General features: G+C 42.2%; 2 protein-coding genes across 4 annotated transcripts in view; one reads left to right on the top strand and one right to left on the bottom strand.

The window, feature by feature from the left end:
• LOC110841213 (uncharacterized) overlaps positions 1–22,719 on the top strand; it is a 94,986-nt gene that overhangs the window by 21,046 nt on the left and 51,221 nt on the right. The window lies entirely within an intron of this gene.
• LOC110841215 (uncharacterized) overlaps positions 1–22,719 on the bottom strand; it is a 58,287-nt gene that overhangs the window by 19,578 nt on the left and 15,990 nt on the right. The window contains exons 3-4 of one of the 3 annotated variants that reach the window (XM_087351297.1): positions 20,066–20,287; positions 18,991–19,215 (exon numbers count right to left, since the gene is read on the bottom strand). In XM_087351297.1, the coding sequence (XP_087207423.1) occupies positions 18,991–19,215; positions 20,066–20,287 (447 nt within the window). The remainder of the gene's footprint in view (positions 1–18,990; positions 19,216–20,065; positions 20,288–22,719) is intronic. The other 2 variants (XM_087351296.1, XM_022086528.2) reach the window with 2 other exon arrangements.

Raw genomic sequence — 22,719 nt, 5'->3', positions numbered from 1 at the left:
TCGAGGACACGGAAGGGCTTCGCCCCACCCCCCCCACCACTATCATAACCACGCGGCCCTATGCCAACAGTACAGAGTTGCTACGCTGCGAGGTCTGTGTCGTCTTCACTCGCATACTCTCCGCTGTTCGCGTTAACGTGAAAGGTTTATCGGTGACCTTGAAGCACGCAGTTTGTTGGGGGGCCGATTCTATACACATTAACTACGGTACTCGGAGTGGAGAAAAGCATGTTGCGCCAATATGCGAATTTACAGCACAGAAACGATGTGTTTTCGTAGCAGAGAGTGAGGTTATGTTGCTATTTACGTGTCACGCGACGGTACTTAGACCGGCTTGCTTCATTCGCGGTAGATGTCCGTAAAGACACGGCTTCTGCTCGTTAGAGAAAACGAGAAGAACATTATCTCCGATAAAAATGAGAGGAAAAGAAGACATGAAAGATTCTGTTGCTCCACTGCGTTTCAAATGGATTTTCTCGATTCTTCGGCGTATGATTGACAAATAAATATCCCCTGAATTCAGTTCCGCTGGACGCTTCGACTGCAGCAGCTATAAAAAGCAATTTCGATGCCTATTGTCGGTAAAGTCGTTCATGGCAAAATGCAATAGCCAGTCACCACCAGCCACGTGAGCGTACAGACTCCAGCTCTTCTCACGCATAAATGGCGTCTTTATATAGTACAGCATGTGTCAGAAATCGTAACACGAAGTTGTCTGTGTTCCCTTGTCGTGCATTTTCTCGATATTGTTTCTCATTAACTTCGCATTGATTTCAAAGTTTTGTTCGTCATTCAGCGAGTATCAACATCGTACATTTGGTCGTTTTTAATTTGCCCGAATAGACATTCAAATCTGTCAGCCATTTCAACAGATATATACAAAACGTGGTAGTTGTTTATATGCAATATTTTTTTAGTCAGGGAAGGAGATAAAACAAAGTTCCGCTAAGCTCTGATCCAAAGCATCCCTCAGCCTAGATCCATCTCTGTGATTCGTAGCGAACAAACTTCATCAAACCGCTTTAATCAGTTTCAAGTAGCCTTACTAGTCAGATGAGTACACGTTGCATGTTTTATATGAGTAGAAGCTACGATTGGAATATATCTTATCGATGAATCCAAACCGAATTCCATGGACCCTGCTTTGGTGAAATGTAAACTGTAAGAAGACACACTCAAGAAACGAAAGGACCAATATCACATCTGAAAATGGACCAGGCCGATTGGCTTAAACTGGCAGTGATGATGACTGTGACGTAAAATGATAACGGAAGTAGTATCGCCGGGTGTTAACTCACGTGAATCTACGGATAAAACACCACAGTGTGTGTCCATCAGTGGCTGCTTCTCGCTCAGTAGACTCCTTTGCTTTTAAATGTCGTTTATCACGTATCTCATCTTCTTCTGTCTCGTTCTTCCTACACAATGTGAAGACTTCCCTCGGCTTTATCAATTCTCCTTCCACTTGGCGACACACGAAGCCTGTACCGTAAGAAGTGAAACGGGGGGAAAAGAAAGGAATAGTCAGGAGCAGCCGTGGCAAGAAACCGGTACCTCCACCCCACTCTTTGTTCCATCCTCTTCATCCGAAAGGCAGTTCGCAGGCAGAACAGCGCTCACCGACCGATCCGAAGCTACAGACGTTTCGGCAAACGCCAATGAAACCCCGCAGATCAGAAGTGTTTCGTGTGCGTATCACTTTTAGTCGGGAAACCTGAACACTATGGATGTCTAGGCAAAAAATGGGAGGATAATATTAAAATGTATCTTACAGAAAGGGGATATAATGACGTGAGCTGGGGAAGGAAAACAGTGTGTGGGGGGGGGCTTTTGTGAGAACGGTAAATAATCTTAAAGAGTTTCATAATAGGCAGACAATTTATTGACTAGCTCACGGACCATTAGCATCTCAATCAGCCCTGGGGCCCACCCAGCCTCCTATCCAATGGGTACCGGGGTTAAGCTCCCGAACATCTACAGAGAAGTGCACGACTTGAAACTATTCTGCACTTTGGAAGGCTTTCATCTGTTTTGCTGCCATGTTTCTTTCTTTCTTTCTTTCTTCCTTTCTTTCTTTCTTCCTTCCTTTCTTCCTTTCTTTCTTCCTTTCTTTCTTTCTTTCCTTCAACATAATGTTTCCAATCAGGAATATTTTATACATCTGATGACCGATTGGATTTTTAATTCTTCTCTAATGTTTTAATTTTGTTTTCTACCTACGTAACGTGCAGTTTTCGTCAAAAAGTCTTTTCTCGCCTGCCCCCCTCCACAAAATACCACCACCGGCTTCGTCAGATGCTTGTAACCTTAAACTGTGGCAGATTTCTGTACAGCCTACAAATGAAGGTTAGAATACCTGACTCTGTTTCTTCTAGTCGCTTACATAAATGCTTTTTCTGAAGACATATAATACAACGGAGGTCAGGCTGAGTCATTGACTCGTTCAAGCGTTTTTTTCTCATGCAAATCTTTACCTAAAACGGGGTACGACGTCCGACATATAGAAAGAAATAGGCCAGAGTGCGTCTCTCCTCGCCCCATGTTCGCAACCCATTTCTGACTGTGAGCGGCTATCATGATGGGGGTGTGGGGTGACCGGGGAACAGGAGTCAGCAGCGCACAGAAGTGCTATATATATATTGTAGTTGTGAACAAGTTACATAAAACCTAGTCGAAGCAATTATTATCTGATTGAGAAGTATCTTCACACTCCAGTGATTCCATTCTCTGTAGGTGCCTAACACAAGCCACTGCGTATGGAGTCAGTCCCTTGTCCTTATCCCAGGGTGTAAGGAAATGATGAATAGGCCGGCTGATTGTCCTGGCGGTTACGAGGGGTGGGGAGGGGAGAACAACGCGCGTGGTGGTAACTGACCGGGCCCCAACCAGCAACCAAACTGATAGAACAGCGCAGGGGTGGCATGTATTTATTAAAATTGTTTTTACAAGAAAGAAACAAGTCATTTAGAATGATGTTCTGGAAACACAATGTAGGAGCTGTTAACAGATGGCGTTGAAGACACGAAATAAAAAATATAAAAAAGAGCTGGTATTATTAGAGTGAGACTGCGTTTACCCGAGGTCCCTTCACGTATTTTGTCGAGTAGAATCAATGCAAGTTTCTGTGTTCATGCGTTGTTTCTGGTGTCGGTAACACATGAAATGCGTCACCTTCGCCGAATTAATTCTGCCCCCGGAATGGGCATCATATCCGTCGGGGTTTGATTCAAGCCAAATCAGAGCAACCGAACTCTTTCTCGTATTGGGTACGTACAAGTTGCCCAAATAAACTTTGAACCCCCGACTCCTTCCGTCTTGTTCTCCTCTACTTGTGACTAGGTAAAATGTTACAGTTTTATTTCAAACCGAGAGAGAAATCTTATCTGAGAATTTCATATGCCTCTGTTGTAAATCGAACCGAGGCCTTCCATCTCGAAGCCGAAATCAGGAATTAATTAGCATTTGTGTAATTATATTAAGAACGATAGTTATATATCAGCTGTAACCGTACATGTGTGGACGGCATATGAATATAATGAACATTACCAGTAGTGTCGTGGATCTGTGGAGACACGACTGCAAACAGTTCCTTGAACCCGCTCGTTTTGGCGTTAACCCCCGAAATGCAGACGATCTGCCCCGCTCGACATGGCATATCCGCTTATAACACTGTCCGAAATTTTATTGTAGATTCTCACAAAGATAAAGGAATTAAGTTTGTTCCTAATATATTTAATATCTTATAAAGTGTTAAATTTTAAAATCTGGAGTTTCATCTCAGTATTTTCTGACCTTCTGACTTTTATCGCATCTCTGTACCTGCCCGTGGCACGCTGTCTCTAGGAGGACGATCTATAACAGTCAAAACAAGGCTGGTGCTTAACTTTATTCCTTTTTTGTTAAATTTTACGAGTGCGGCTTTCGAAAAATTCGTTATGGGGTCCAGCTGAAGTGCACGCCGCATTCCTTACAGCCAGGTAAAGACGATCCGGGGAAGGCCTTTCACGAGACGCACTGTTGGCGATGAAGAATGCGTCTCTGAAACATCGCCTGCTTTCTGAAATGCATTCATCACTGTGCCCGGGTGTACACACCCTCCTCGGGCTTTCCAAAGTATATCGACTTCCCAAGAGAAAATATTTCCCCCCTTCCCACAGTAGTCTGCAGTAACTCACTGGCGAAGGAGCGGTTTCTTCCGAACTGATTACTTTTTGCTGTGCATGTGATATCCCGCCTTCATTATAATAGGATAACAACCCGATTCTACTGAAGGGCAGATGTTTACGTGGTCCTTCCTGTAGGAACTAAGTCTTTTCTGGAACATCATAAGGCTTCGCTGCTGCTTTAGAGTAATAATTGAGAAATAAAAAGTGTAAACAGAATTTTGGTGGGGACGCCTCATTGAGAGAAGTTATTTGAGGAAAGAATACGTTCATTTTTTGATCAGGGGCGGTATGAGCTGGATTAAATTGACCCAGGAGACGTATGGACGCAGCACACAGATTTCTTATGCGTGGAACAACGAGATTACTTCTGAAGTATCTCAGAGTAAATTAAGTACAAACGCAAGGATGAGACGCCATTAAACGGAGACGGTTCGTGAAATGTTTTTTTTTTTTTCAAAGCAGTGTTTAAAACGTGAAGCAAATTCTGTTGGGCCACTGTTCAGGACCGCAGATGTCGTCAGGCGGTCGAATCTGCTGGTTCCTTGAATGACCTGACAGAAATTTACCAGGCGAATGACACAGAATTTTGAGAAAGAGACGCCTGATCGGAAGAGGTGCGACTTTCACGTTCTCAACTGCAACACTTCAGTTCAGATTTTGCAGTGGCTACTGCAAAGGTATCAGAGGCGAATGAGATTCTGCGATCCATCTTAGAAAGGTCGTCTCAGCAGGACAGGGTGAATGGAAAGCGATCACTTTCTTTGACTTTTCTTTTAATGTAGAAGACAGGAGACGAGAGTCTGTGGTCGTACTGTGAGTCATTGGTTTCAATCCCGACGCGATACAATATCAAAATATTGTTTACATGAAGAGTATTTACGTTCCTTTAAATTCGATGTCTACTTGTCAGCTGTTTGCGTGGAAGGTGTGGACTGGATTAATCTGGCTCAGCATGAAGACTTTTGGTGAGATCTTGTGAACACGGTAATGATCCTTCGGGGTTCTGTAAAAGGCGGAGTATTTCTTGACTAGCTGAGCGAATTATGATTTACCTTCTCAAAGGTCCCTGCTCCATGAAGTTCATTAATTATTTATTGAGTTTAAACCTGTCGACCGTGGCCTTCTGTGTTGTGTAGACTTTCAGTCTTGTAGTTTAGAACTTCAACCTTGAAAATCGTGGTGACAGGTTGTTACAAATCTTCGGAAGCCTCATACAAGGCTACGTGTCGTCACAACCCATAATTGACATCTTCGAGCAGTCGTGTTCGGCGATTATTCTGGAATTTGTTCGTGTACGTTCCACATCAGCAGCGGAAGTCATTAACACGCGCCATCACGAAAATTGCTTTACGGACTCGTGTTGCGATTACTGTACCCTGATTTTTACATTTTATTTTTGTCTGTTTAAAGTGGCCCATAATCAAGAGACTGAAATTTAAACGCTTTAATTACCCACACCCTGAACCCAGACAACAAAAAATTAAACTCTGTGATGATCGGGGTTCCGAAAGATTTAGCATCTGATTTCTGACATCACAAGGGCAGGGGGGATCGGAGGAAGGATGCAGCTTAGGTGTAAGACTCAACCCAGATCCACTTTATGTTAGGTAGTGAAGGAACTGAACATTGGAACAGTTTGCGACAGCATGTGTAGAATTATCACTTTTATCTGAGGGAATGATGGAAAACAGTCCGGTCCTTCGTTTAAGTTTTTCTTTTTCCCCAGGAATTTCAGCTTAGCATTTATGAAATGGCTAGAATAAACATCCACGCTAATCTTTAAAAAAAATTGTGCATCCAGAAGAATAGATTTCGGATGCCTCAATGAAGTAACTACCCCAAAGGAGCGGCGAGAATACTCGAAATTTATATTTACTTTATCTATTTCAGAATTAAACGCAATTATTAATAATTTTACACAGTCGTTTTCTGGCCAATGGTCCTCATTAACAAAGTGCTAGAAATATCGGCAACTGATACGATATTAAATGTCTTGTGATTGGCTACGCACGGCCGATGAACCAGTTCAAATTTTTCAAATTTGGTACCCAGTTTTTTTTTTTAAAATACGCAAAGTTTACAAACGATGTCGTGCAGAATCTTGCAGTCATTCGTGAAATTTTGTTTATTCTTTAAAAGATCCTCACCTCAGGTGAAACGTAAAATAGGTTTAAGTACAGATGAAGGCAATGGTGTCGATAAGCCATGGAGGACCGTGAACAAAACTCCAGATGCTAGTGACCTCGGGACTGCGTTCAGTAAAATAGTTCGCTTCGAGCTCCGAACGTTTTACCCCTGGACGCGAATATAAAAACGTTCTTAGCTCTGCCAGAAATCCAATCCTGGCCGTAGTCGTCACACGTAACTGGCTCACGCATTAATGTCGACATCACAGTTGGAAGGAAATACAACATAAATATTTATTGCATGAAGTATAAATCTATTCACTTTATTTCGCCTGTAATCGGAACAGGTTTTCTTATTAACATTCTAAGTTGAACGTAGTGTAAGCGAGATTTCTCCCTGTTACTTTATTACAGTGTCGTTTAAGATTCGAGCTACTTCTCTTATCTCCTTCAGATTATCAACTAAAATTTGTTCCAGTGTCAGCTGAATTAAGACACTGCAAGTCCGAGGCTGTTTTTTTTTTTTTTTGGAATTAATTGGTTTGACCAAGGTCATTTCATCCCCAAACAAAGCAATGTCTGTCCCTGGTAAACGAAAGATCAATCTTCCCCGTGCCACGCATTCCTTCTGTCCATCTTTGTGATCACTTACAAGAACCTTCTGGAACCTTCGCTCAATCCGTGTCAAGATGGTACGTATATCAGGGCTGCCCCGATGGCGTCCGGTCGGATGCTTATAACAAATTGTATGCGCTTAATACTTTATACAGCACGCAGTTAACTTCAGCAAGCAGAAGAATGTGTTTATATTACCGAGGACTGAATTGATTTATTAGTAAGTACGACAAAATTGTAATTCATAAACTTGATCTCTCGGTCAGAGGCGTGCAGGATAATAGTTTCGTGGTTACATTCAAAGTCTTCCTCCCCCCCCCCCCCCTCCCCAAAAAATAAAATAAAAAAGAAGCCGTTTGAGAGCGATGCACGACATCTGTGTTTGTTCCCGCTTAATTATCAGGATTTATTGAAGTTGGCCCGCTGAGAAAGCGTGATTTTAAATTCGTATCTTTATGGTAGCTCTGAGCTGGGTTTCAGGACGGCGACATTCCCGTACACGGTCCGAAAGATTTTTATATGTGAGATCATTGAAACAAATTAAGATTTCATGAACTTTTTTGCACCTGGAGGCAGACAATAACGCGGCAACAGAACAGAGTAAATAAATTATTTTTAATCTCGAATTTATTTTTATGCGGTTATGTAATCAAATAATACGAGAAATCCGTCTACGCTACTGTTTAACGTGATTTTATCCATAAGGGTCTATTTATATAGGAACGTAAAGAGCCCTTGCCGATTTTTTAGAAAATATTATTCAACGTTTTTCAATGGAACTGTTTAGGAAAAATATCGTTGGAGACGTAAGTTGGACGAGACTCGTTCGTGGAACGGACGAGCTCGGAGTCAATATAAACAGTTCCATTGAAAAACTTTGAATAATATTTTCTGAAAAATCGGCAAGGGCTCTTTACGTTCCTGTATAAATAGACCTTTAATTGGTGTAATGCACTGCATGTTTTAATCTAAAGATGTAAACATCGAGGGCGTTAGAGAATAAGATGCTGGGGGCGAGGGGAGATTTTTGTATCCCACAGTCAGGGATGAAGGAACCCGAGGGCGAAACGATCTCATGATTAGAAGTTTCGTAGTCCGCGGTCCTACCCTTATCAGATATTAGGTTGGTAAAATCATGCAGATTGAGGAGTACGGCATGTAGCATGCATAGGGGTGATGAGAAATGCACGTAAAATTGTGGTCAGAAAACGTGAATGTAGAGGCCAATTATAAAACCTACGCATAGATGGGAGGATGATATTAAAATGGATCTTACATAGAAATATGGAGTAAGGATGTGAACTGGATTCATGCGGCACCAGATAGGGACCAGTGGCTGGCTTTTGAAAAAAAAATCCAATGAATCTTCGCGTCCTATAAAAGTTGGGAATTTCTCGGTTAACATGACTTCTTCTCTTCGTACTCTGATGAATGCGTAGACGACAGAATTATGTTACTGCTTCTGGAAAGTGGCAATGAATCGACAGTGCCCCGGGGTGATACGAACATAACCTGCTCTTTTGTGGTTCAAAAAGAGAAATATCATGTTCAGAAAATGGGAACACTGTGGAGCTAAACGAGGTTGGAGTCTGAGAGAACGATTTGGGAGTTGTTTTGTGTGATTTTGTGAGGTTACCGTCATGTTGGAGCCGTTGAAATTAGCTGCATGGGAGGGAACAGAGGAAGCTCACACAACCGCAGTGACGAACTGGATCTGGATGCTGGAAAGATCTCTCTCGAACCACGGAAAGATCTCTCATTTCGCATCAGGAAGGAAAAAGCGTGTTATAAAACAGGTGTGTGCCGAGGATGGCCCGCGGGCGGTTGTTAACGTAACGTCACAGCGTTTTCATACAAGTGCTGAAGAACGTTATTAATTCCTGCCCTCGCCGGGAGTTAAACCGCGGTCGCTCAACCTGCAGCCAGTAACTTTGCTCAAGCAAACTTTTCATAACTAGACCCAGCCTGTCTCGATGTCATTCACACTCCAACGCACCGTTTCCGATGAAATTATGTTTGTACTAAACAGACCTAACTCGTGGCTTCCAGAGGCAGGCGCATTGCCTGTACGTAGTGTCGGAGAATCCTTAGTAACAGCTGTTCTTTCTGTGGAGGAGGCAAAGATTAGATTAATTTTAGGAAAAATCCCGGTACTTCGGATGCAAGATGAATTTGACTTTTTCTGAACACTCATTTTAAGGTCTCCTCGTTTCCCGATGTACGAGAACAGACTGAAAATCTTTCACGAAAATTAAATACGGACAGATGCCAGTATCTTCGACAACTCCCGAAACGTCTACTACATGATCATAGCAGAGAAGCATGCGTATCAGAGTTCTCTCACTCTGTCTGGAGAGATAACATTAATGTAGCAGCAAAGACTGAACCAGTTACGACAGGTCGGCACTGAGATCAAATGAAAACAACCCCCATCCCCTCCCGGTAGGGCGGCGAGCGGCCTTCGACTCAGAAGAATGGCATGTATCAATTGAAAAGCTTCCCAAAGCCCTCGACAGCGGCATGTGAACCCTTACCATCGTCTGTGGCCGAGCGTCTCCCCAATTCCACCCCAGACCGGACCGCCTCAGAGGAGATACGAAACGTAAATCTAATTGTTGACTGTAGAGGCAGGAGGGAGGCTCAATTAGCTTGGAACGAACCCATTGTCTCGAATGCCAACCTCCGACACTGCACATTAATAATACATGGAGGAGGGCGAAGTGCTTAGCACAATACCTGGCTTATTATTACATCAATAATTTCCCAGCGACTTCCGAGTGTTTGCCGAGGGACGAGAATGTTTGTTAGGATTGCTCGCGGAGAAGAACGAGAATCATTTGAATGGAGTGAGAGATCATGTACTGATTTAGTGGTCGGAGAGTTGTAAAGAAATGTAGTGCTTATACACAACAGGCGATAGAGCCACGAGAAACACGCGGTAACAATCTATAAATACGCGAAGGTCACTGCACGCGAGGTATTACAAACGAATAATGGTTTTGAAAAGGTTTGTCATTGAAAACAAAGCACAGCGTGATATGTCTGCTGTTTGTCTGTTCAAATTATAACTTAAGTGAATCTTAAACCGATTGCGTGTTAATGCATGTCAGCCTTCACAAATCCGACAATCTAGTCACTTCACAAGAATTCATATTAGGATGGTAAGTTATCCAGATTTGAAACTGTTGAATTCCAGGTTCATTATCAGCCATGGTCGAGTCACCAAACTTTTGATACTGAAGATTGTACCTTAATTTCTTTAAATTTCCTTTTTCAAGGGCCCTCAAATATAATAAGGTGATGTGGTATGTTTCTTTTCAAAACTACAAGACATTTACATGAAAAACATGTTGAGTGTTTATTGCACGTAAATGTGATGAACTGACGCATTCCGAATCCAATCTGATATCAGTGTACAAAGAAGATTTCTGTCTTTAGGTTGTAGAAGTTACCGACGTTTCAGAGGTCCTTGCTGCCTCAATCATCAGGGCGATGAATATGAGGAATTAATTGGCATTCAGTAGACAGGGATTTTTGGGGATATACACAAATGTTTCTCTGATTAATTTTTGGGCTGGTGTAGAAACGTTTTTACACATTTCAAGTGCCGCTGTGAAGAAGCTAATTTCTGTGCGAAACAGCGTTCTCGAAATACCGAAAGAGGCTTGATGCAGAATATGACAAAAGGATCTGTCTTGACTCCCCTGTGGCCAGCAAACAGTAGGTCTAAAGAGTTTCCAATCACTAATTTAGTAGAATTTGTTTATCGTGTGAGCGATACATTTACAACTCATTCACCAGTGATCAGTTAATTTGACATAGAGCGACTTGTGTACTGAAGAAACACGCTTTAGTTACAATGAGATGTAATTTATCTCGTGCGATGGCCATTGGTTAGAGCTAGGCAGCTAAATTTCATGTTAATTGCCAGGTAGTCTCAAGTACTCCAGACAAATCAAGTGCGATCAGGGCAAACTACAAGCACATATGACGTGTTTCCGTACAAACTAGACCAGGGGTGGCCAACCCGCGGGCCGCATGTGGCCCGCCTTGAACATTTTTCCGGCCCGCGAGATTCATCACACTTTTACAAAATATATTTATTTTATAATGGCCAAAGTAGTGAAAACCAATGTATTAAAAAAATACATTATTTGTGCATCCATATATTCAAAAATTATCTGTCGAAATTATGAGAGAAAAAAATAACTTTGATTTTAAAATAATATTCTTGCGAATATATGACAGATATTGCCTGTTTTATTCATGAGTTTACAGTTATGAGTTCGCCAATTACGATGTGCAAATACCCAAATTGAGATCGATTTGCAAAAGCTAAGTGAAAGAGTGGAGAAACAAATATCGCACTAGTAAAATAAATATTTTTTAATGATTTCATTATTTTTATTTCATTCAGATTTATATATTTTTTATATTTAATTTTTAGTGCTATATATTTCTTTACAATGTACGCTTAGTATCATTATTATTATATTATCTATGTTTACATGTAAGAATAATAGTAAACACGATAATAATAACTCATTATGTTTCAATTTTTCACTCCAAAAAAATGTCTATAGTGTATCTAAATCTAATATGGGGATATATAATTTTATATGTGGCCCGCGGAGTTATGATGCATTTCCAAAGTGGCCTGAAAGATCATTTGGGTTGGCCACCCCTGAACTAGACGAACGACCAGCGAGTTCTTCACCGCGCACCGCGTGTCTTCCGAAGATGCAAATGTTATATCGCGGTAAATTGAAGTACGAAGTCTTTGCGTCTGAAAAAGAAACCAGTTTTAGCCCGGCTACTGTGGGATCATATAGACAAGTACGAATTTTAATTTGTTCCTGAATCGAATCTGGAGTATGCCTGTAACCTCGTCTCGCAAAGGCAACGCCATGTCGTCGTAATGCCTTCCAGAATCCTACGACCTCGTGTACTGTTCTTTCATTTCTTATATCGATCGATATTATTTATCGACACTCATTAAAGCCAGACATCCTTGCTGAGTATCGGTTGCCCATACATAAACGTTTCCTGGCCTCTTCTGATTTCGCAACTTAGAAATGTCATAGCGACCCAAGGTTAACGAACTATAAACGTAGTCAAATCACACCACACGATTTCTGTCCAATAGAAAATCGCTGTTAATCGCGATAGCCATTGCAAACCACTTTATTCACCTCGAGGCTACCGTAACAGGTTCTTCGTCTGGCTGACTGCACTCCGCGGTCTGCAAGGGGCAGGCACCAATGTCATTGATTCTCCAATCTTCATCTTCATTGACATTTTCTCATCTGACAATCTGAGCTATGCACTTCATATTTTTCAAGTCTCTTAGGCGTATCCTTCAGGCACAACTCTTGCGTAGCATTTGTCATGCGTTTCCAAACAAGATTTTACCGACATGACACACGGGAACAAAGGGCGACTGAAGAGATTTGCCTAAGGCGCGAATTTTCGATTATCCTTCACACTCCACCTTTTTTAATATTATCGCATTCTGCTGAGTGTTCGTATGATTCTTAGAACACACAGCGAAATAATTCTGTTCAACATTGATCATTTGATCACGGTAATAGAATAGTAACAGGGTTTGATGCAGGAACTGAACGTTTAAACATTGTCTAGGCGAAGCTTTTGCTAAAAGGGCCAAGTATCGTAACTATTTGACTGTTTTCGCCGACAAGACGAGAATTGGACGTTTCTCAGTATCACGCACGTGCGTGTAGATCGTGCGTCATTGCTTTAGTCTAATGGATATTAATATTTTTAACGATCACATTTCTTAACCTCGGCATTTCTACAGCTGTTATAATTAATACGAATCGACCCATAACCGTCTGTTTAACTCTGTGAAACTCAGTCTTTCTTGAGAACTTAGTAGTCGCTCAGCTGGTCAGTACGCTCCCCACATTTTATGTAACTCGGAAGATTTATTGCCGTGTTTACAGCAGTCGCTAATGGAAGCCACACGGAGCCAGATGCACGTCTAATTTATATTAAGACTCATTGTACTGTTATCCTCCATCTGCAACTACGATACGAGGTTTCGCAGCCATCCCAAACAGGAGGCAAAATAATACATTTTAATATATTTCGTTCCTTGCTTTTCTAGATACGGGATAGGATATCAAAGTACAGGGCGAGCACAAAAGAACTTCATACTTTCAAAACAAACGTGGCTTACTCGGAACTTCACGTCTACACCAGTCGACAGAAGAATGAAAGAATAAACTCTCTGAACTGAGTGGTATAGTAAGCATTGCCCGAGTTTGATCTCATCGTAATTTATTTGTGATTGAAAAATTTTGTATTTCTTAATCGAGCCAGCACATTCGAACGCGACCACCGGGGCAACAAGTTTTTTTATTCCGTTGCTTTCTAATTCATGATGAGCACGAGATGGCGCCGGTTTGAGCTCGTGACTGACACAAGTCGAGCGTGACTCGGTTATTCGCCTGAAACCCAGCTGACGACGCCTAGCCAGTCGGCTACCTGCTCCATTCATCCTTCCCAACCTGCGCTCACGGCGTATCCTCCTCACGCAGTCAGATTTATTATTTAACTGGCGGGATACTTTGAAATCATTACGAAGTCAATTTACGCGGCCTCTTAAAATTGTATACATTTTAAAACTTCTGTAATGTCCAGTCCCTTCACCACTCACGTACCATCTCATTCATACTCATCTTCAGCATATTCACAATGCATTGGTTTTCCTGAACAAGTACCAGAAACATCATTAAATGGTCCGCCAAGATCTCAGAACCTTTCAAATGGCCGGGGCCTATTATTAACAGTTCTTCTACAGCAAGGAGGGCTTTAAAAATAGACCAATTTATTTCTGACAAACTCGAAACATGTTTCATTCAGGACTGCAGTTTTTACAGCAGATACAAATCAGAATATAATTTAAAAATCTATTTCAAAATTCACGGGGCCTAGCTAATGACTTAATGGGACAGAATCTTTTTTGAGGAGCTAAGTAGTCGAGCACCTGGTCAAGAAATTGAATGTTTTCCTTCATCAGCTTATCATGTCAGCAGGATCTAGCTTGTTTTGTAACTGGTGATTTCATATCTCCTCCAGATATGTGATTAATGTTCGTCTGTCAACATTGACCTAAATTACGTTCGTGGCTGTAATAAAATATAAGGTCAGTCACCGAAACGTCTACATTTGGTTCAAGGAGATTAAAACTCCCTAAGGTAGAAAGACTCACGTCAGGCTTTGACAATTTTTACCGTGCAGAAACATCCACAAGATATTTTCCTCCGCATTCTTCGTCCGGAGCAACACTTCCAGCTGATTCAGCGAATTCCTGTGTGAGTGATCCGACTACCGCGAGCATTGCAAGCCTTCAGACTTACCGCACCAGCAACTTTCACAAATCGTATGATCCCTTGGTTTAACCAATCACAGGGAAGGTGACTTCTGACACAACACTGTTATGGCGTCTAGAAAGTTCTTTAAGTTGGCCGCGTCATCCTTTTATACACAGACGACAACGGAATTTAAATTCCAGCGGAGTGCAGCAGGAATATTATATTGAACAATTTGTAGCAGAAATTAGTAACTGTGTTCAGTCTGGTTTGATGGAAACCTGCCCGCGAGAGAATAATAAGAGGAAATTAAGAAATGTTCCATAATGCTCAATGGCCCGTCGTATCTTGCTGGCATTTCAAGATCTCCATTCAGGGTAATATACAGTGTCGGTAACACAGGTGGCTGCATTACGATTTCATTAATTCCAGTCAGGGAAACATGTGGCCTAGAGTGGAGATGTTTCCGGAACCGGAGTACCTCACATGTGACTCATCCATCCATTCAGACGGAATAAATAACAAGAGATCAGAATGTGACTTCTGTCCGTGACACATCTGAATAATTGTAGTCGCATGGTTTGAGAAGTTTTAGCAACAAAGCTTGTCGACCTTGGCAGACCCTGACTTCGGGAGGCCTGAAGGTTCGTCACAAGTCTTGCTATGTCTTCGGCGGATGAAACCATCTCTCCTCTGTTTCCGACGAGAGGCGTCGTCCTACCGCCATTTACAGAGCCCTCGTTAACTGCACTTGTGTAACAGTAGAGCCCGGAGAATTTACCTTTAACTCTAACCTCAGGGTTGTCCAGAGCTGTGTGACAAAGATATGAGAAGGACAACGAGCTTCCTGTCTCGGTCTGTCTGTGTCCTGAACCCCTGCCGGAAATGTATGTTGAACCTTGTAGTGTATCGAAGTCTTAGTGGTTCTGTTGCCTCCATCTTCATGGCTGTGAGTGATAGGTCGGCAGCAAGCACATCTGAAACGTCGGGAAACTTCTACTGCGAGATTACACCGCGCAAAATCCCAGAAGACAGCTGGCGCCGTGAAAACTTGACATTTTCCTTAAGCTCACTCAGAATGAGTGGACGAGTACGGATTTCCAGGCAATGCTCCAGCCAGGACAGCAGCCTTTGATGTTATTATGTGGAAAAGTACCACTCTCAGTCAATTTCCTGCCGGGGATATAAATATCACAGACTAGTGATTATGAACAAAATTTGACGACAGTCGTTTCATCGAACCTTTTTATTCATGCTGAATTTTGGATACTAATTTCTTCACGTCCATAGAACGAGCATTCGGAGATTAGACTGCTAATGTACACATGCAAATAAAACTCTTTCTACATATAATATAAAATAAGTGGCTTCAACTATTTTATCATGTATCAGAGTACTTCTTGCGCGAGTGGTTACATTGGGATGAGTGAGGTTTTTTTTTATTTTTTTCTAATCTAAACCCGACAAGAACCCAACTACGATCAAGTTGGAACAAAATACACAAATCACGGTTCAGAGATACTCAAATGAAGACTGGGGACTTAGCAGGCTAACATCAGAGAAGTTTCGTTTCAGAAACCGATCACCATGTAGGGCACGTGTTTCGACACACCCACCCACCCCGCCTCAATCAGAGAATAAGCTTCAGGAATTGAGAAGGATTTGTTCCAGACGCTGAGAACAAGAGCGAAGTAAGTGACCAGTGGGCTAGAAACCGGCTTTAGAGAGGATCAAATGGTCAATTTTGATGTCCAGTTACTTGGCTTCAAAACTCACTCGTATGAGTTGGGACTGTAAACAGAAATGTTAGATTTTAATATTTCTAAATAAAAGCTTGTCTGTCACGTATCGGACGGACAGACGGACGGACAGAAAAATGAATGCAGTGGAGAAAATCAGCAAGGAAGGCAAGCAGGAACGCGAGAACAATCCCAAATACGGATCTGTCGGCTGTCGGCTACAAACCCTTGACGTCATACTTCATGATCATCGGCTTTAATGTCATCCACGCCCATCAACACCCTTGACTTATTTCCGATAAAAGAAACGCGTCTTACTTAAAAATCAGTCGCCGGAATGCGTTTCACTGCGGTGGAGTCTTGAGAGATGTCCGTACACCGATTCACATTCATGTGTTTACGTTACTTAGAGCGCTTCCATTCTCCAGGCGTAGAAGCTGGAAGAGATTTTAAATTAAGACGAGTTCCTCCTTCCAGGAAAAGTAGGAGCGCCTGCCTGAAACAACACGCGGGCTGCTCACACCAGGGTGCAAAGGGGATTGAGGTTACTTCTCTGCGTGGGTTAGGGTCCCGCTCTCTCCCGCAGAACAAACAAATTCGGAAAGTCGGCACTCAAGTACATTTTAATCTTTGGGTTCGCTGGTCTTCTGTAAATATACAGAAGTATCATTTTTACCTATTGTTTTTGTATGGGTGCGGAACTTGGTCGGTCGTCGTCGTGTTCAGAACTGAGTAGGCGCTGAGAAAACTACCCCGTGACCCAAGAGGGAGGAAGTTGTACGAGGGTGCGAAAACATTGCACCCTGAGTTTTATAATTTGTTCTGTTAAAAATATTGACAAGATTTTTAAATCAAGGAAGATAATACGTGCCACGAACTTTAGTGTTCCAAAAGAGACTACGATTTGGGGGGGGGGGGGGCAGCAGCAGCTGTGGAGACTATCTCCTTCCGAATATGGACACACTTCTATCGAAACTGTACTATTATTTTGTACACCTGATGGAATATCTGGGCGGAACAAAGCATGTGGAACGGTGACCAACGAGTAGTGGTAAATCCTTTACAGAATCACCGCTCACTTGTCCTAGAGTCTAAAGGAACGTAAACTAATTTTTAGCGTTGTTTTAACCGTTTCGTAGATTAGCATTTGTTTCTCTTCTCGGACTCAGTAAGGACCTAGCAGCGTAAACAAGACGTGTTCGACTTTTTTTTCCGGATGAACTCCGGAGACTGGTCGTGGGAGAGTTCGACGGTGGCAGTTGACATGGGGTAGGGAGGTGACCCAACAAACACTTGGCGCGAGAGAAGCGACGCGAAGAATGACTCTGGAAAGAATCTGTCAGTGACAGGTACCGTGGTTCATGTAACGCAGCATCTCCGTGGGCATCCAGCCAGAGAGCAGCGTGTAACCAGAGAGTCTCCCGAGCCGAGCTCTCAACGTCTTCTTTCCAATATGCTGGTCCATGAACAAATATTTCTTAATTATTTGTTTTAATCCGTCTGATCACAATATAATTTTTATTTAAAATTTCTTATAATTAAGATAATAAAATATCATTCATGTTCCTTATCGATTGATCGATTTACATTTCGGAACATTTACACAACATGTTTCGGTTTTTATAAAACCATCATCAGGTGTAAAATATATCTAAGAGCTTAAAACTCAATTATAATTTCTGTAGTTTTTTGGTGATGTTTCATTATATTTGTTTTTCCATATTTGGGCGAAGGTGTTGTTTTTTCTTAAATGTTATTAGATGTACATATCGGCCAAAGATGTAGGAGTGAGTGTCCCGATATGTCCAGAAGTACTAGTGTCTTCGAATAGGTGTGGGTCAATATTATCTTAATTATAAGAAATTTTAAATACAATTATATTGTGATCAGACGGATTAAAATAAATAATTGATATAATATTCACAATATGACGCAATTACACTATCTTGTTGAATAATACGCTGATCGGTAAATAACAAACTTGAAAGGATGTGCAGAGAAGTAGCAGTGGCCTATCCAGGTATTTGCCTGGAGCTACGGAGGAGAACCGAAAAATGTCAGGACAGCTGACCTCTGAGCGAAGATTTAAACTCACGACCTCCAGGAAACGAACCGGGAATGCTAACCATTCGGCGGCGATGTTCTGTCAGTTTCACGCAATATCAGAGTCTTGTTACCCGTTGGATGATAACGGACCCTGAGTCCTCACATAGCAGTGGCGCTTGAAAAATGTCTGATGTCTCACGCCAACTTATGACAGTTGTTCATTTGGTGACAAAAGTAGACATATAGAATTAACTGTCCCGAGATATCGGTTTCTACATTTAACCCTACAAATACACATTTATTTCAACACTGTTCTGCTAATTAGTATGACAGTAATATGAAATCGACCACACGCAATAATAACGGGCAATTGAAAAAGATTCTTGAAGAGATATTAATTGCATTCCCGCACGGTGGCATTCAATCAACTAACCCAACTGTGCTCCCTCATATTACAGTAGCAGCTACATGTTTCGACTTACATTCGGCATCTCCAGGCTGTTGACATTTACATGTGTGTACTAAATTATATGCACGTCCTATGCAAACCAACTTATTTGACAATTCCCGAAAATGGGTCAACTCAACAACATACATTTTTCAATATTTTGCTAATATAACTTTCAGTTAATAACAAGCTAAAATTAAAACCAAAGGAAATGCAAATTTGAATGATTAAATACAGAATGGGCTGTTCAAATCGTTGCGGCAGGTTTAATAGACAGCAGACTAACTTTCTGCCTAAAACATGAGCCCAACTGATTCTGCGCTACAGTCACTAAATTCAAAGTTTCTAACGTGTCTCTTCCTCAGTTCGGACTCTCCAATACCCAGCAAATGTGTCTTATGTCACAGTCGGTCCCCTTGTTCTCTTACCTGTACGCGCCACTTGTCTCCCCTCCCCTCCGAAAGGGTGACTACCCTCTCTCAGAGAGACCGTCATTGTGTGAAGCTGTTCGCTTACCTTTCGTCACAGGTGCAGTGCATTATCGTGTTGATTCGCCAGTTAAACAGACCGTACTTCTCCTCGAACGCTGAGATGTGCAAGGGGCAGGCGGTGTCGTGAAGTCTGCAACACTTGTCGGCCATTCCGAAGCCTCCCAGATGAGTGTACTTCCGGGCAGTCCGTCCTTTCCCGCACCACTTTGTACCCGGAACCCGGAACAAATCCATCACCTCTCGTTTCCTCCTGAAAGGTCATGACCTATCTCTCTTACCTTACTTGGCCCTGACAGCTTCGTACTGGCCTGAAATTCTTAGCTGCAACATCGACAAGGAATATCCCACGAACGTCTTCGGAAATTTCGTCATCCCTTATACCCGGTGCTGTGATCCAGTGTTATTACTTCATAAATCAAATGAGAGGAGTTCAAGTATGTTAATTAATTATTTGTATCATTCAGTTGTGAGAGCAGGACATGAGAGCATCTACTGTGAACTGCGCGCTGAATGCTTGTGTCTTCGGGAAATACAGAAGATAAATAATACTGAAGGTGATAACGTGATTTCAAGTTATTAGAAACGGCGATCGATTAACATTTTAGATAAACCTTCAACCAAAGAGCCAAAAAGTAGCTCAGAAAATATACTTTTTTTAAATTCAGAATAAAATACGTAGCTGTCACTAAACGTCGTTTTATCCCGTTAAATAATTACCGACAGCATTCTCACTTCGGGGATTCCAAAAGGTCACTCTGTTTACTCTTTCAGACAATTATTTAAAGCTACTTTAAAGTTACGACTGGACGAAGAAATGCGTGGGTGTCAGATAACAGCCGATAAGAAATCGTGTCCGTTTACCTGCGTCCATAGCAAAGGAAGAAATACAATTCTCCGTGTTAAATCGCAAAAAAATTGAAAGAAACAAAAGAGATACGTCTCTGTCCAGTAACAAAGTGGATCACAAGCACACTTATCTCTCCCGGTGCCCCTCATCCCCGATAACTTATCCCAGACTGAACGACGTCTGTGGGAGATCCGTTGTCTCAGTCGCGCGCTGCACAGGAAGCTTGAGGTAACCGCGTGGACGGTGTTGGTACCTTCGATCGCAGTGACAGTGGCTGACTGCGAAGGGACGGTAGTTGAACAAGTGGTACTTGGAGGAGAACCCGGAGATCGAGTGAGGACAGAAATCATGGCTCCGGCAGCAACGATCCAAGCTGGACAATCCGCCGAGGTGCAGGTACTCGTCCGCGAGATGTTTGTGGCCGCACCATTTCGTTCCAGGTACTATAAATACGTCCGCGAGAGCACGCTTTGTCCTGTAATGCCGTAAAGGATCAGGGGTTTATTGTGGGTCGTGCGTCAGGGACATTTCTGTGTATTCGTGTGGAGGTTTAACAACACGACTAATCCTGCTTCGATGACCGTCAACGTGCATGCTGCAGAAGGGTTCGTGACGTAATTATCTGCGATTTCAGACATTTATTTAATTTGGTTTGAATATTGGTTTCCAGGTGCTTTTAAACGGTATTGAATTTCTGTGACTGTAAAATGCAAGGTCTCGGAACATAAATCGCGGAATTATTTCCCAGTCTGTTCAGGTTACAAGGATTAAGACTCTGTCCTCATTTCTTCCAGTTAGAAAATGCTGATAACACAAAGACCCTTATTTTACAGATCGGCCTATATAATTTTCTGAGTTGAAATATGTTGTAATTTATGCATGCGAGGTGCACCCTTACGATGGATTATTCTTTTGACTTCCTCAGCAGCGACCGAAAGAGAACGGGATGTTGGTTTTACTGAACGCAGCTCAGAAGGACTTCCTTGAGAGACAATGAGCATTATTTTGGATTCCGCCCTGAGTAAGGTCGGGAAATGGACCGATCATGCATATCTCAATGCTAATGTTTTGTGCATCGGGAGATTATTGTCCAGAATGAAACTCAAAACTGAACGCCTCAACATTTACAATTCACAACACTGATATTTTAGTCTGACAAGACAAACATAAAACAGAACAAAATATGACAGTGGATGAGGAAACTGTGCGTTCCACATCTTCAACATTACGCTCTGGTACAAGGGAATAGAACAAGATTTAGAAGAAAGAAAAATCCAAACCCGAAAATACTTTTTATCAAGATCCTGAACTCCAGCCCTACTGTCAATGGCGGTTTTTTGATAAAAATGAGATATTGAGACTGATTATAAGAATATTCAGAAAATGACTCCCCCTTCCCCGTGCCTTTACAGTAGTAGCAAAACTAAGGATAGGGTAATTTCGGGATTTCCGAAAAAAGGAAACTACATTGTAAAAGAGTTGACCAGCAACTTGTGAAAGAAACCAAATTTTCCTTCGATCTCGTTGTAAGAATAAAAAAACAAACAATTGAACGCCTCGATGCCAAACGCTAAAACACCTAACGCAGATTAGGCAAGAAAATTCAAATATTTATCGTGCCAAAGCTATGTTCGGAACTGTCTTTTGCCTGAGTATTCGATTTCGGCCACAAGACACTTCTGGTGGTGATTGTATTTCAGGCTTCCGGTGACTGGTTGTCATGTTACGGACCGGGGTCTTTCATTTGTGCATTCTAAGATCACTAGCAGCAGTTGGAATCGAACCCGGGGAATTTCAGTACCAGGTCACTACGCTATATACTAAATGAATAGAATAAAAACACCAGAAGACGGGAGTAGGGTAAGTCCTGAAACGTCGCGTATCTACAGCCGTACGCCGATGGAACCGCTGTGGGTTGTGGTCTTATGGGTTGTGACGCCGCCGCGTATTCTGGTAGATGATTAAAAATGTTTCGCATGAAGATGAAGGCGACATGTTCCTCGGTAACATTGATGATTATCTACGAGACTACACGGCGTCACAACCCATAAGACCGCAATCCACATTTTTATCGACGTGAACATTTCAAATGTAGAATCAGTCACTTCTGGCTTACCCGCCTTCCAGTAAACGTACTACAACGATTGAAAGACGACGCCTGTCTCCGACCTCAGAGCAAAAGTCAGGCGGTCCACGTGGTGACAGGGACGAGGGAAGGCGGTCTTCTGGGCGAAGTGACTTACAAAGAAGTCGGTGGCATTACAGGAAAAGTTCCATAGGCCAATAGCAGCGTCGGTGATGTCGAGGGGATTATTTTCCGTCGAGAAGCGGTCCCTTAAGCTTCCTGAGAATAATTTCGCGCAGATGGAAAGCTGTCACGGCCGAAACAAACAGCAGACCGCATGCACTACGCCATTTTAAAGCCATGGGTGGCCAATATGCACAAAGCAAGGTCTGGATCTTTTTATGTAGCTTAAGGACGAGGGTTTCTTTCCTTCTACAAATCTCATGACAGATCAGAACACGACAAAAGTGTCTATTTTATTTATAGCTGAATCTAATCTGTAGATTCCAGTCCTTGATCTAAAAAAAACAAAACATATTGGCCACCAGTTGCATGTTCATGAACAATAAACAAGTCAGAGAATCGTGTTCTCAATTGTTTCGCTGAAATGGAGTGCCCAGGAAGAAGAGAGTAAAATGACGCCAACCGCTGGTTATTCGGGGGGCAAGTCAGGGGTCAGCCACTTTGGAATCACCGAGTTTAACAAAATGGCCGACACACTATAACCGGAGGACACAGCGGGTCCTCTTATAACGATAACATTTGTATATGAATACATGAAGCTGTCACTTCATCGTTATAAAACCTGGATTTTCGGATTAAACTTGTACTGGGTGCTCCAG

The sequence above is a fragment of the Zootermopsis nevadensis genome, unplaced genomic scaffold, assembly GCF_977971745.1.
Source record: "Zootermopsis nevadensis isolate Lab colony 2312 unplaced genomic scaffold, Znev_1.0 Znev_ptg000019l, whole genome shotgun sequence".
NCBI lineage: Eukaryota > Metazoa > Arthropoda > Insecta > Blattodea > Termopsidae > Zootermopsis > Zootermopsis nevadensis.
Note: the sequence above shows the minus strand (reverse complement) of the source record. Positions and strands in the feature narration are given on the sequence as shown.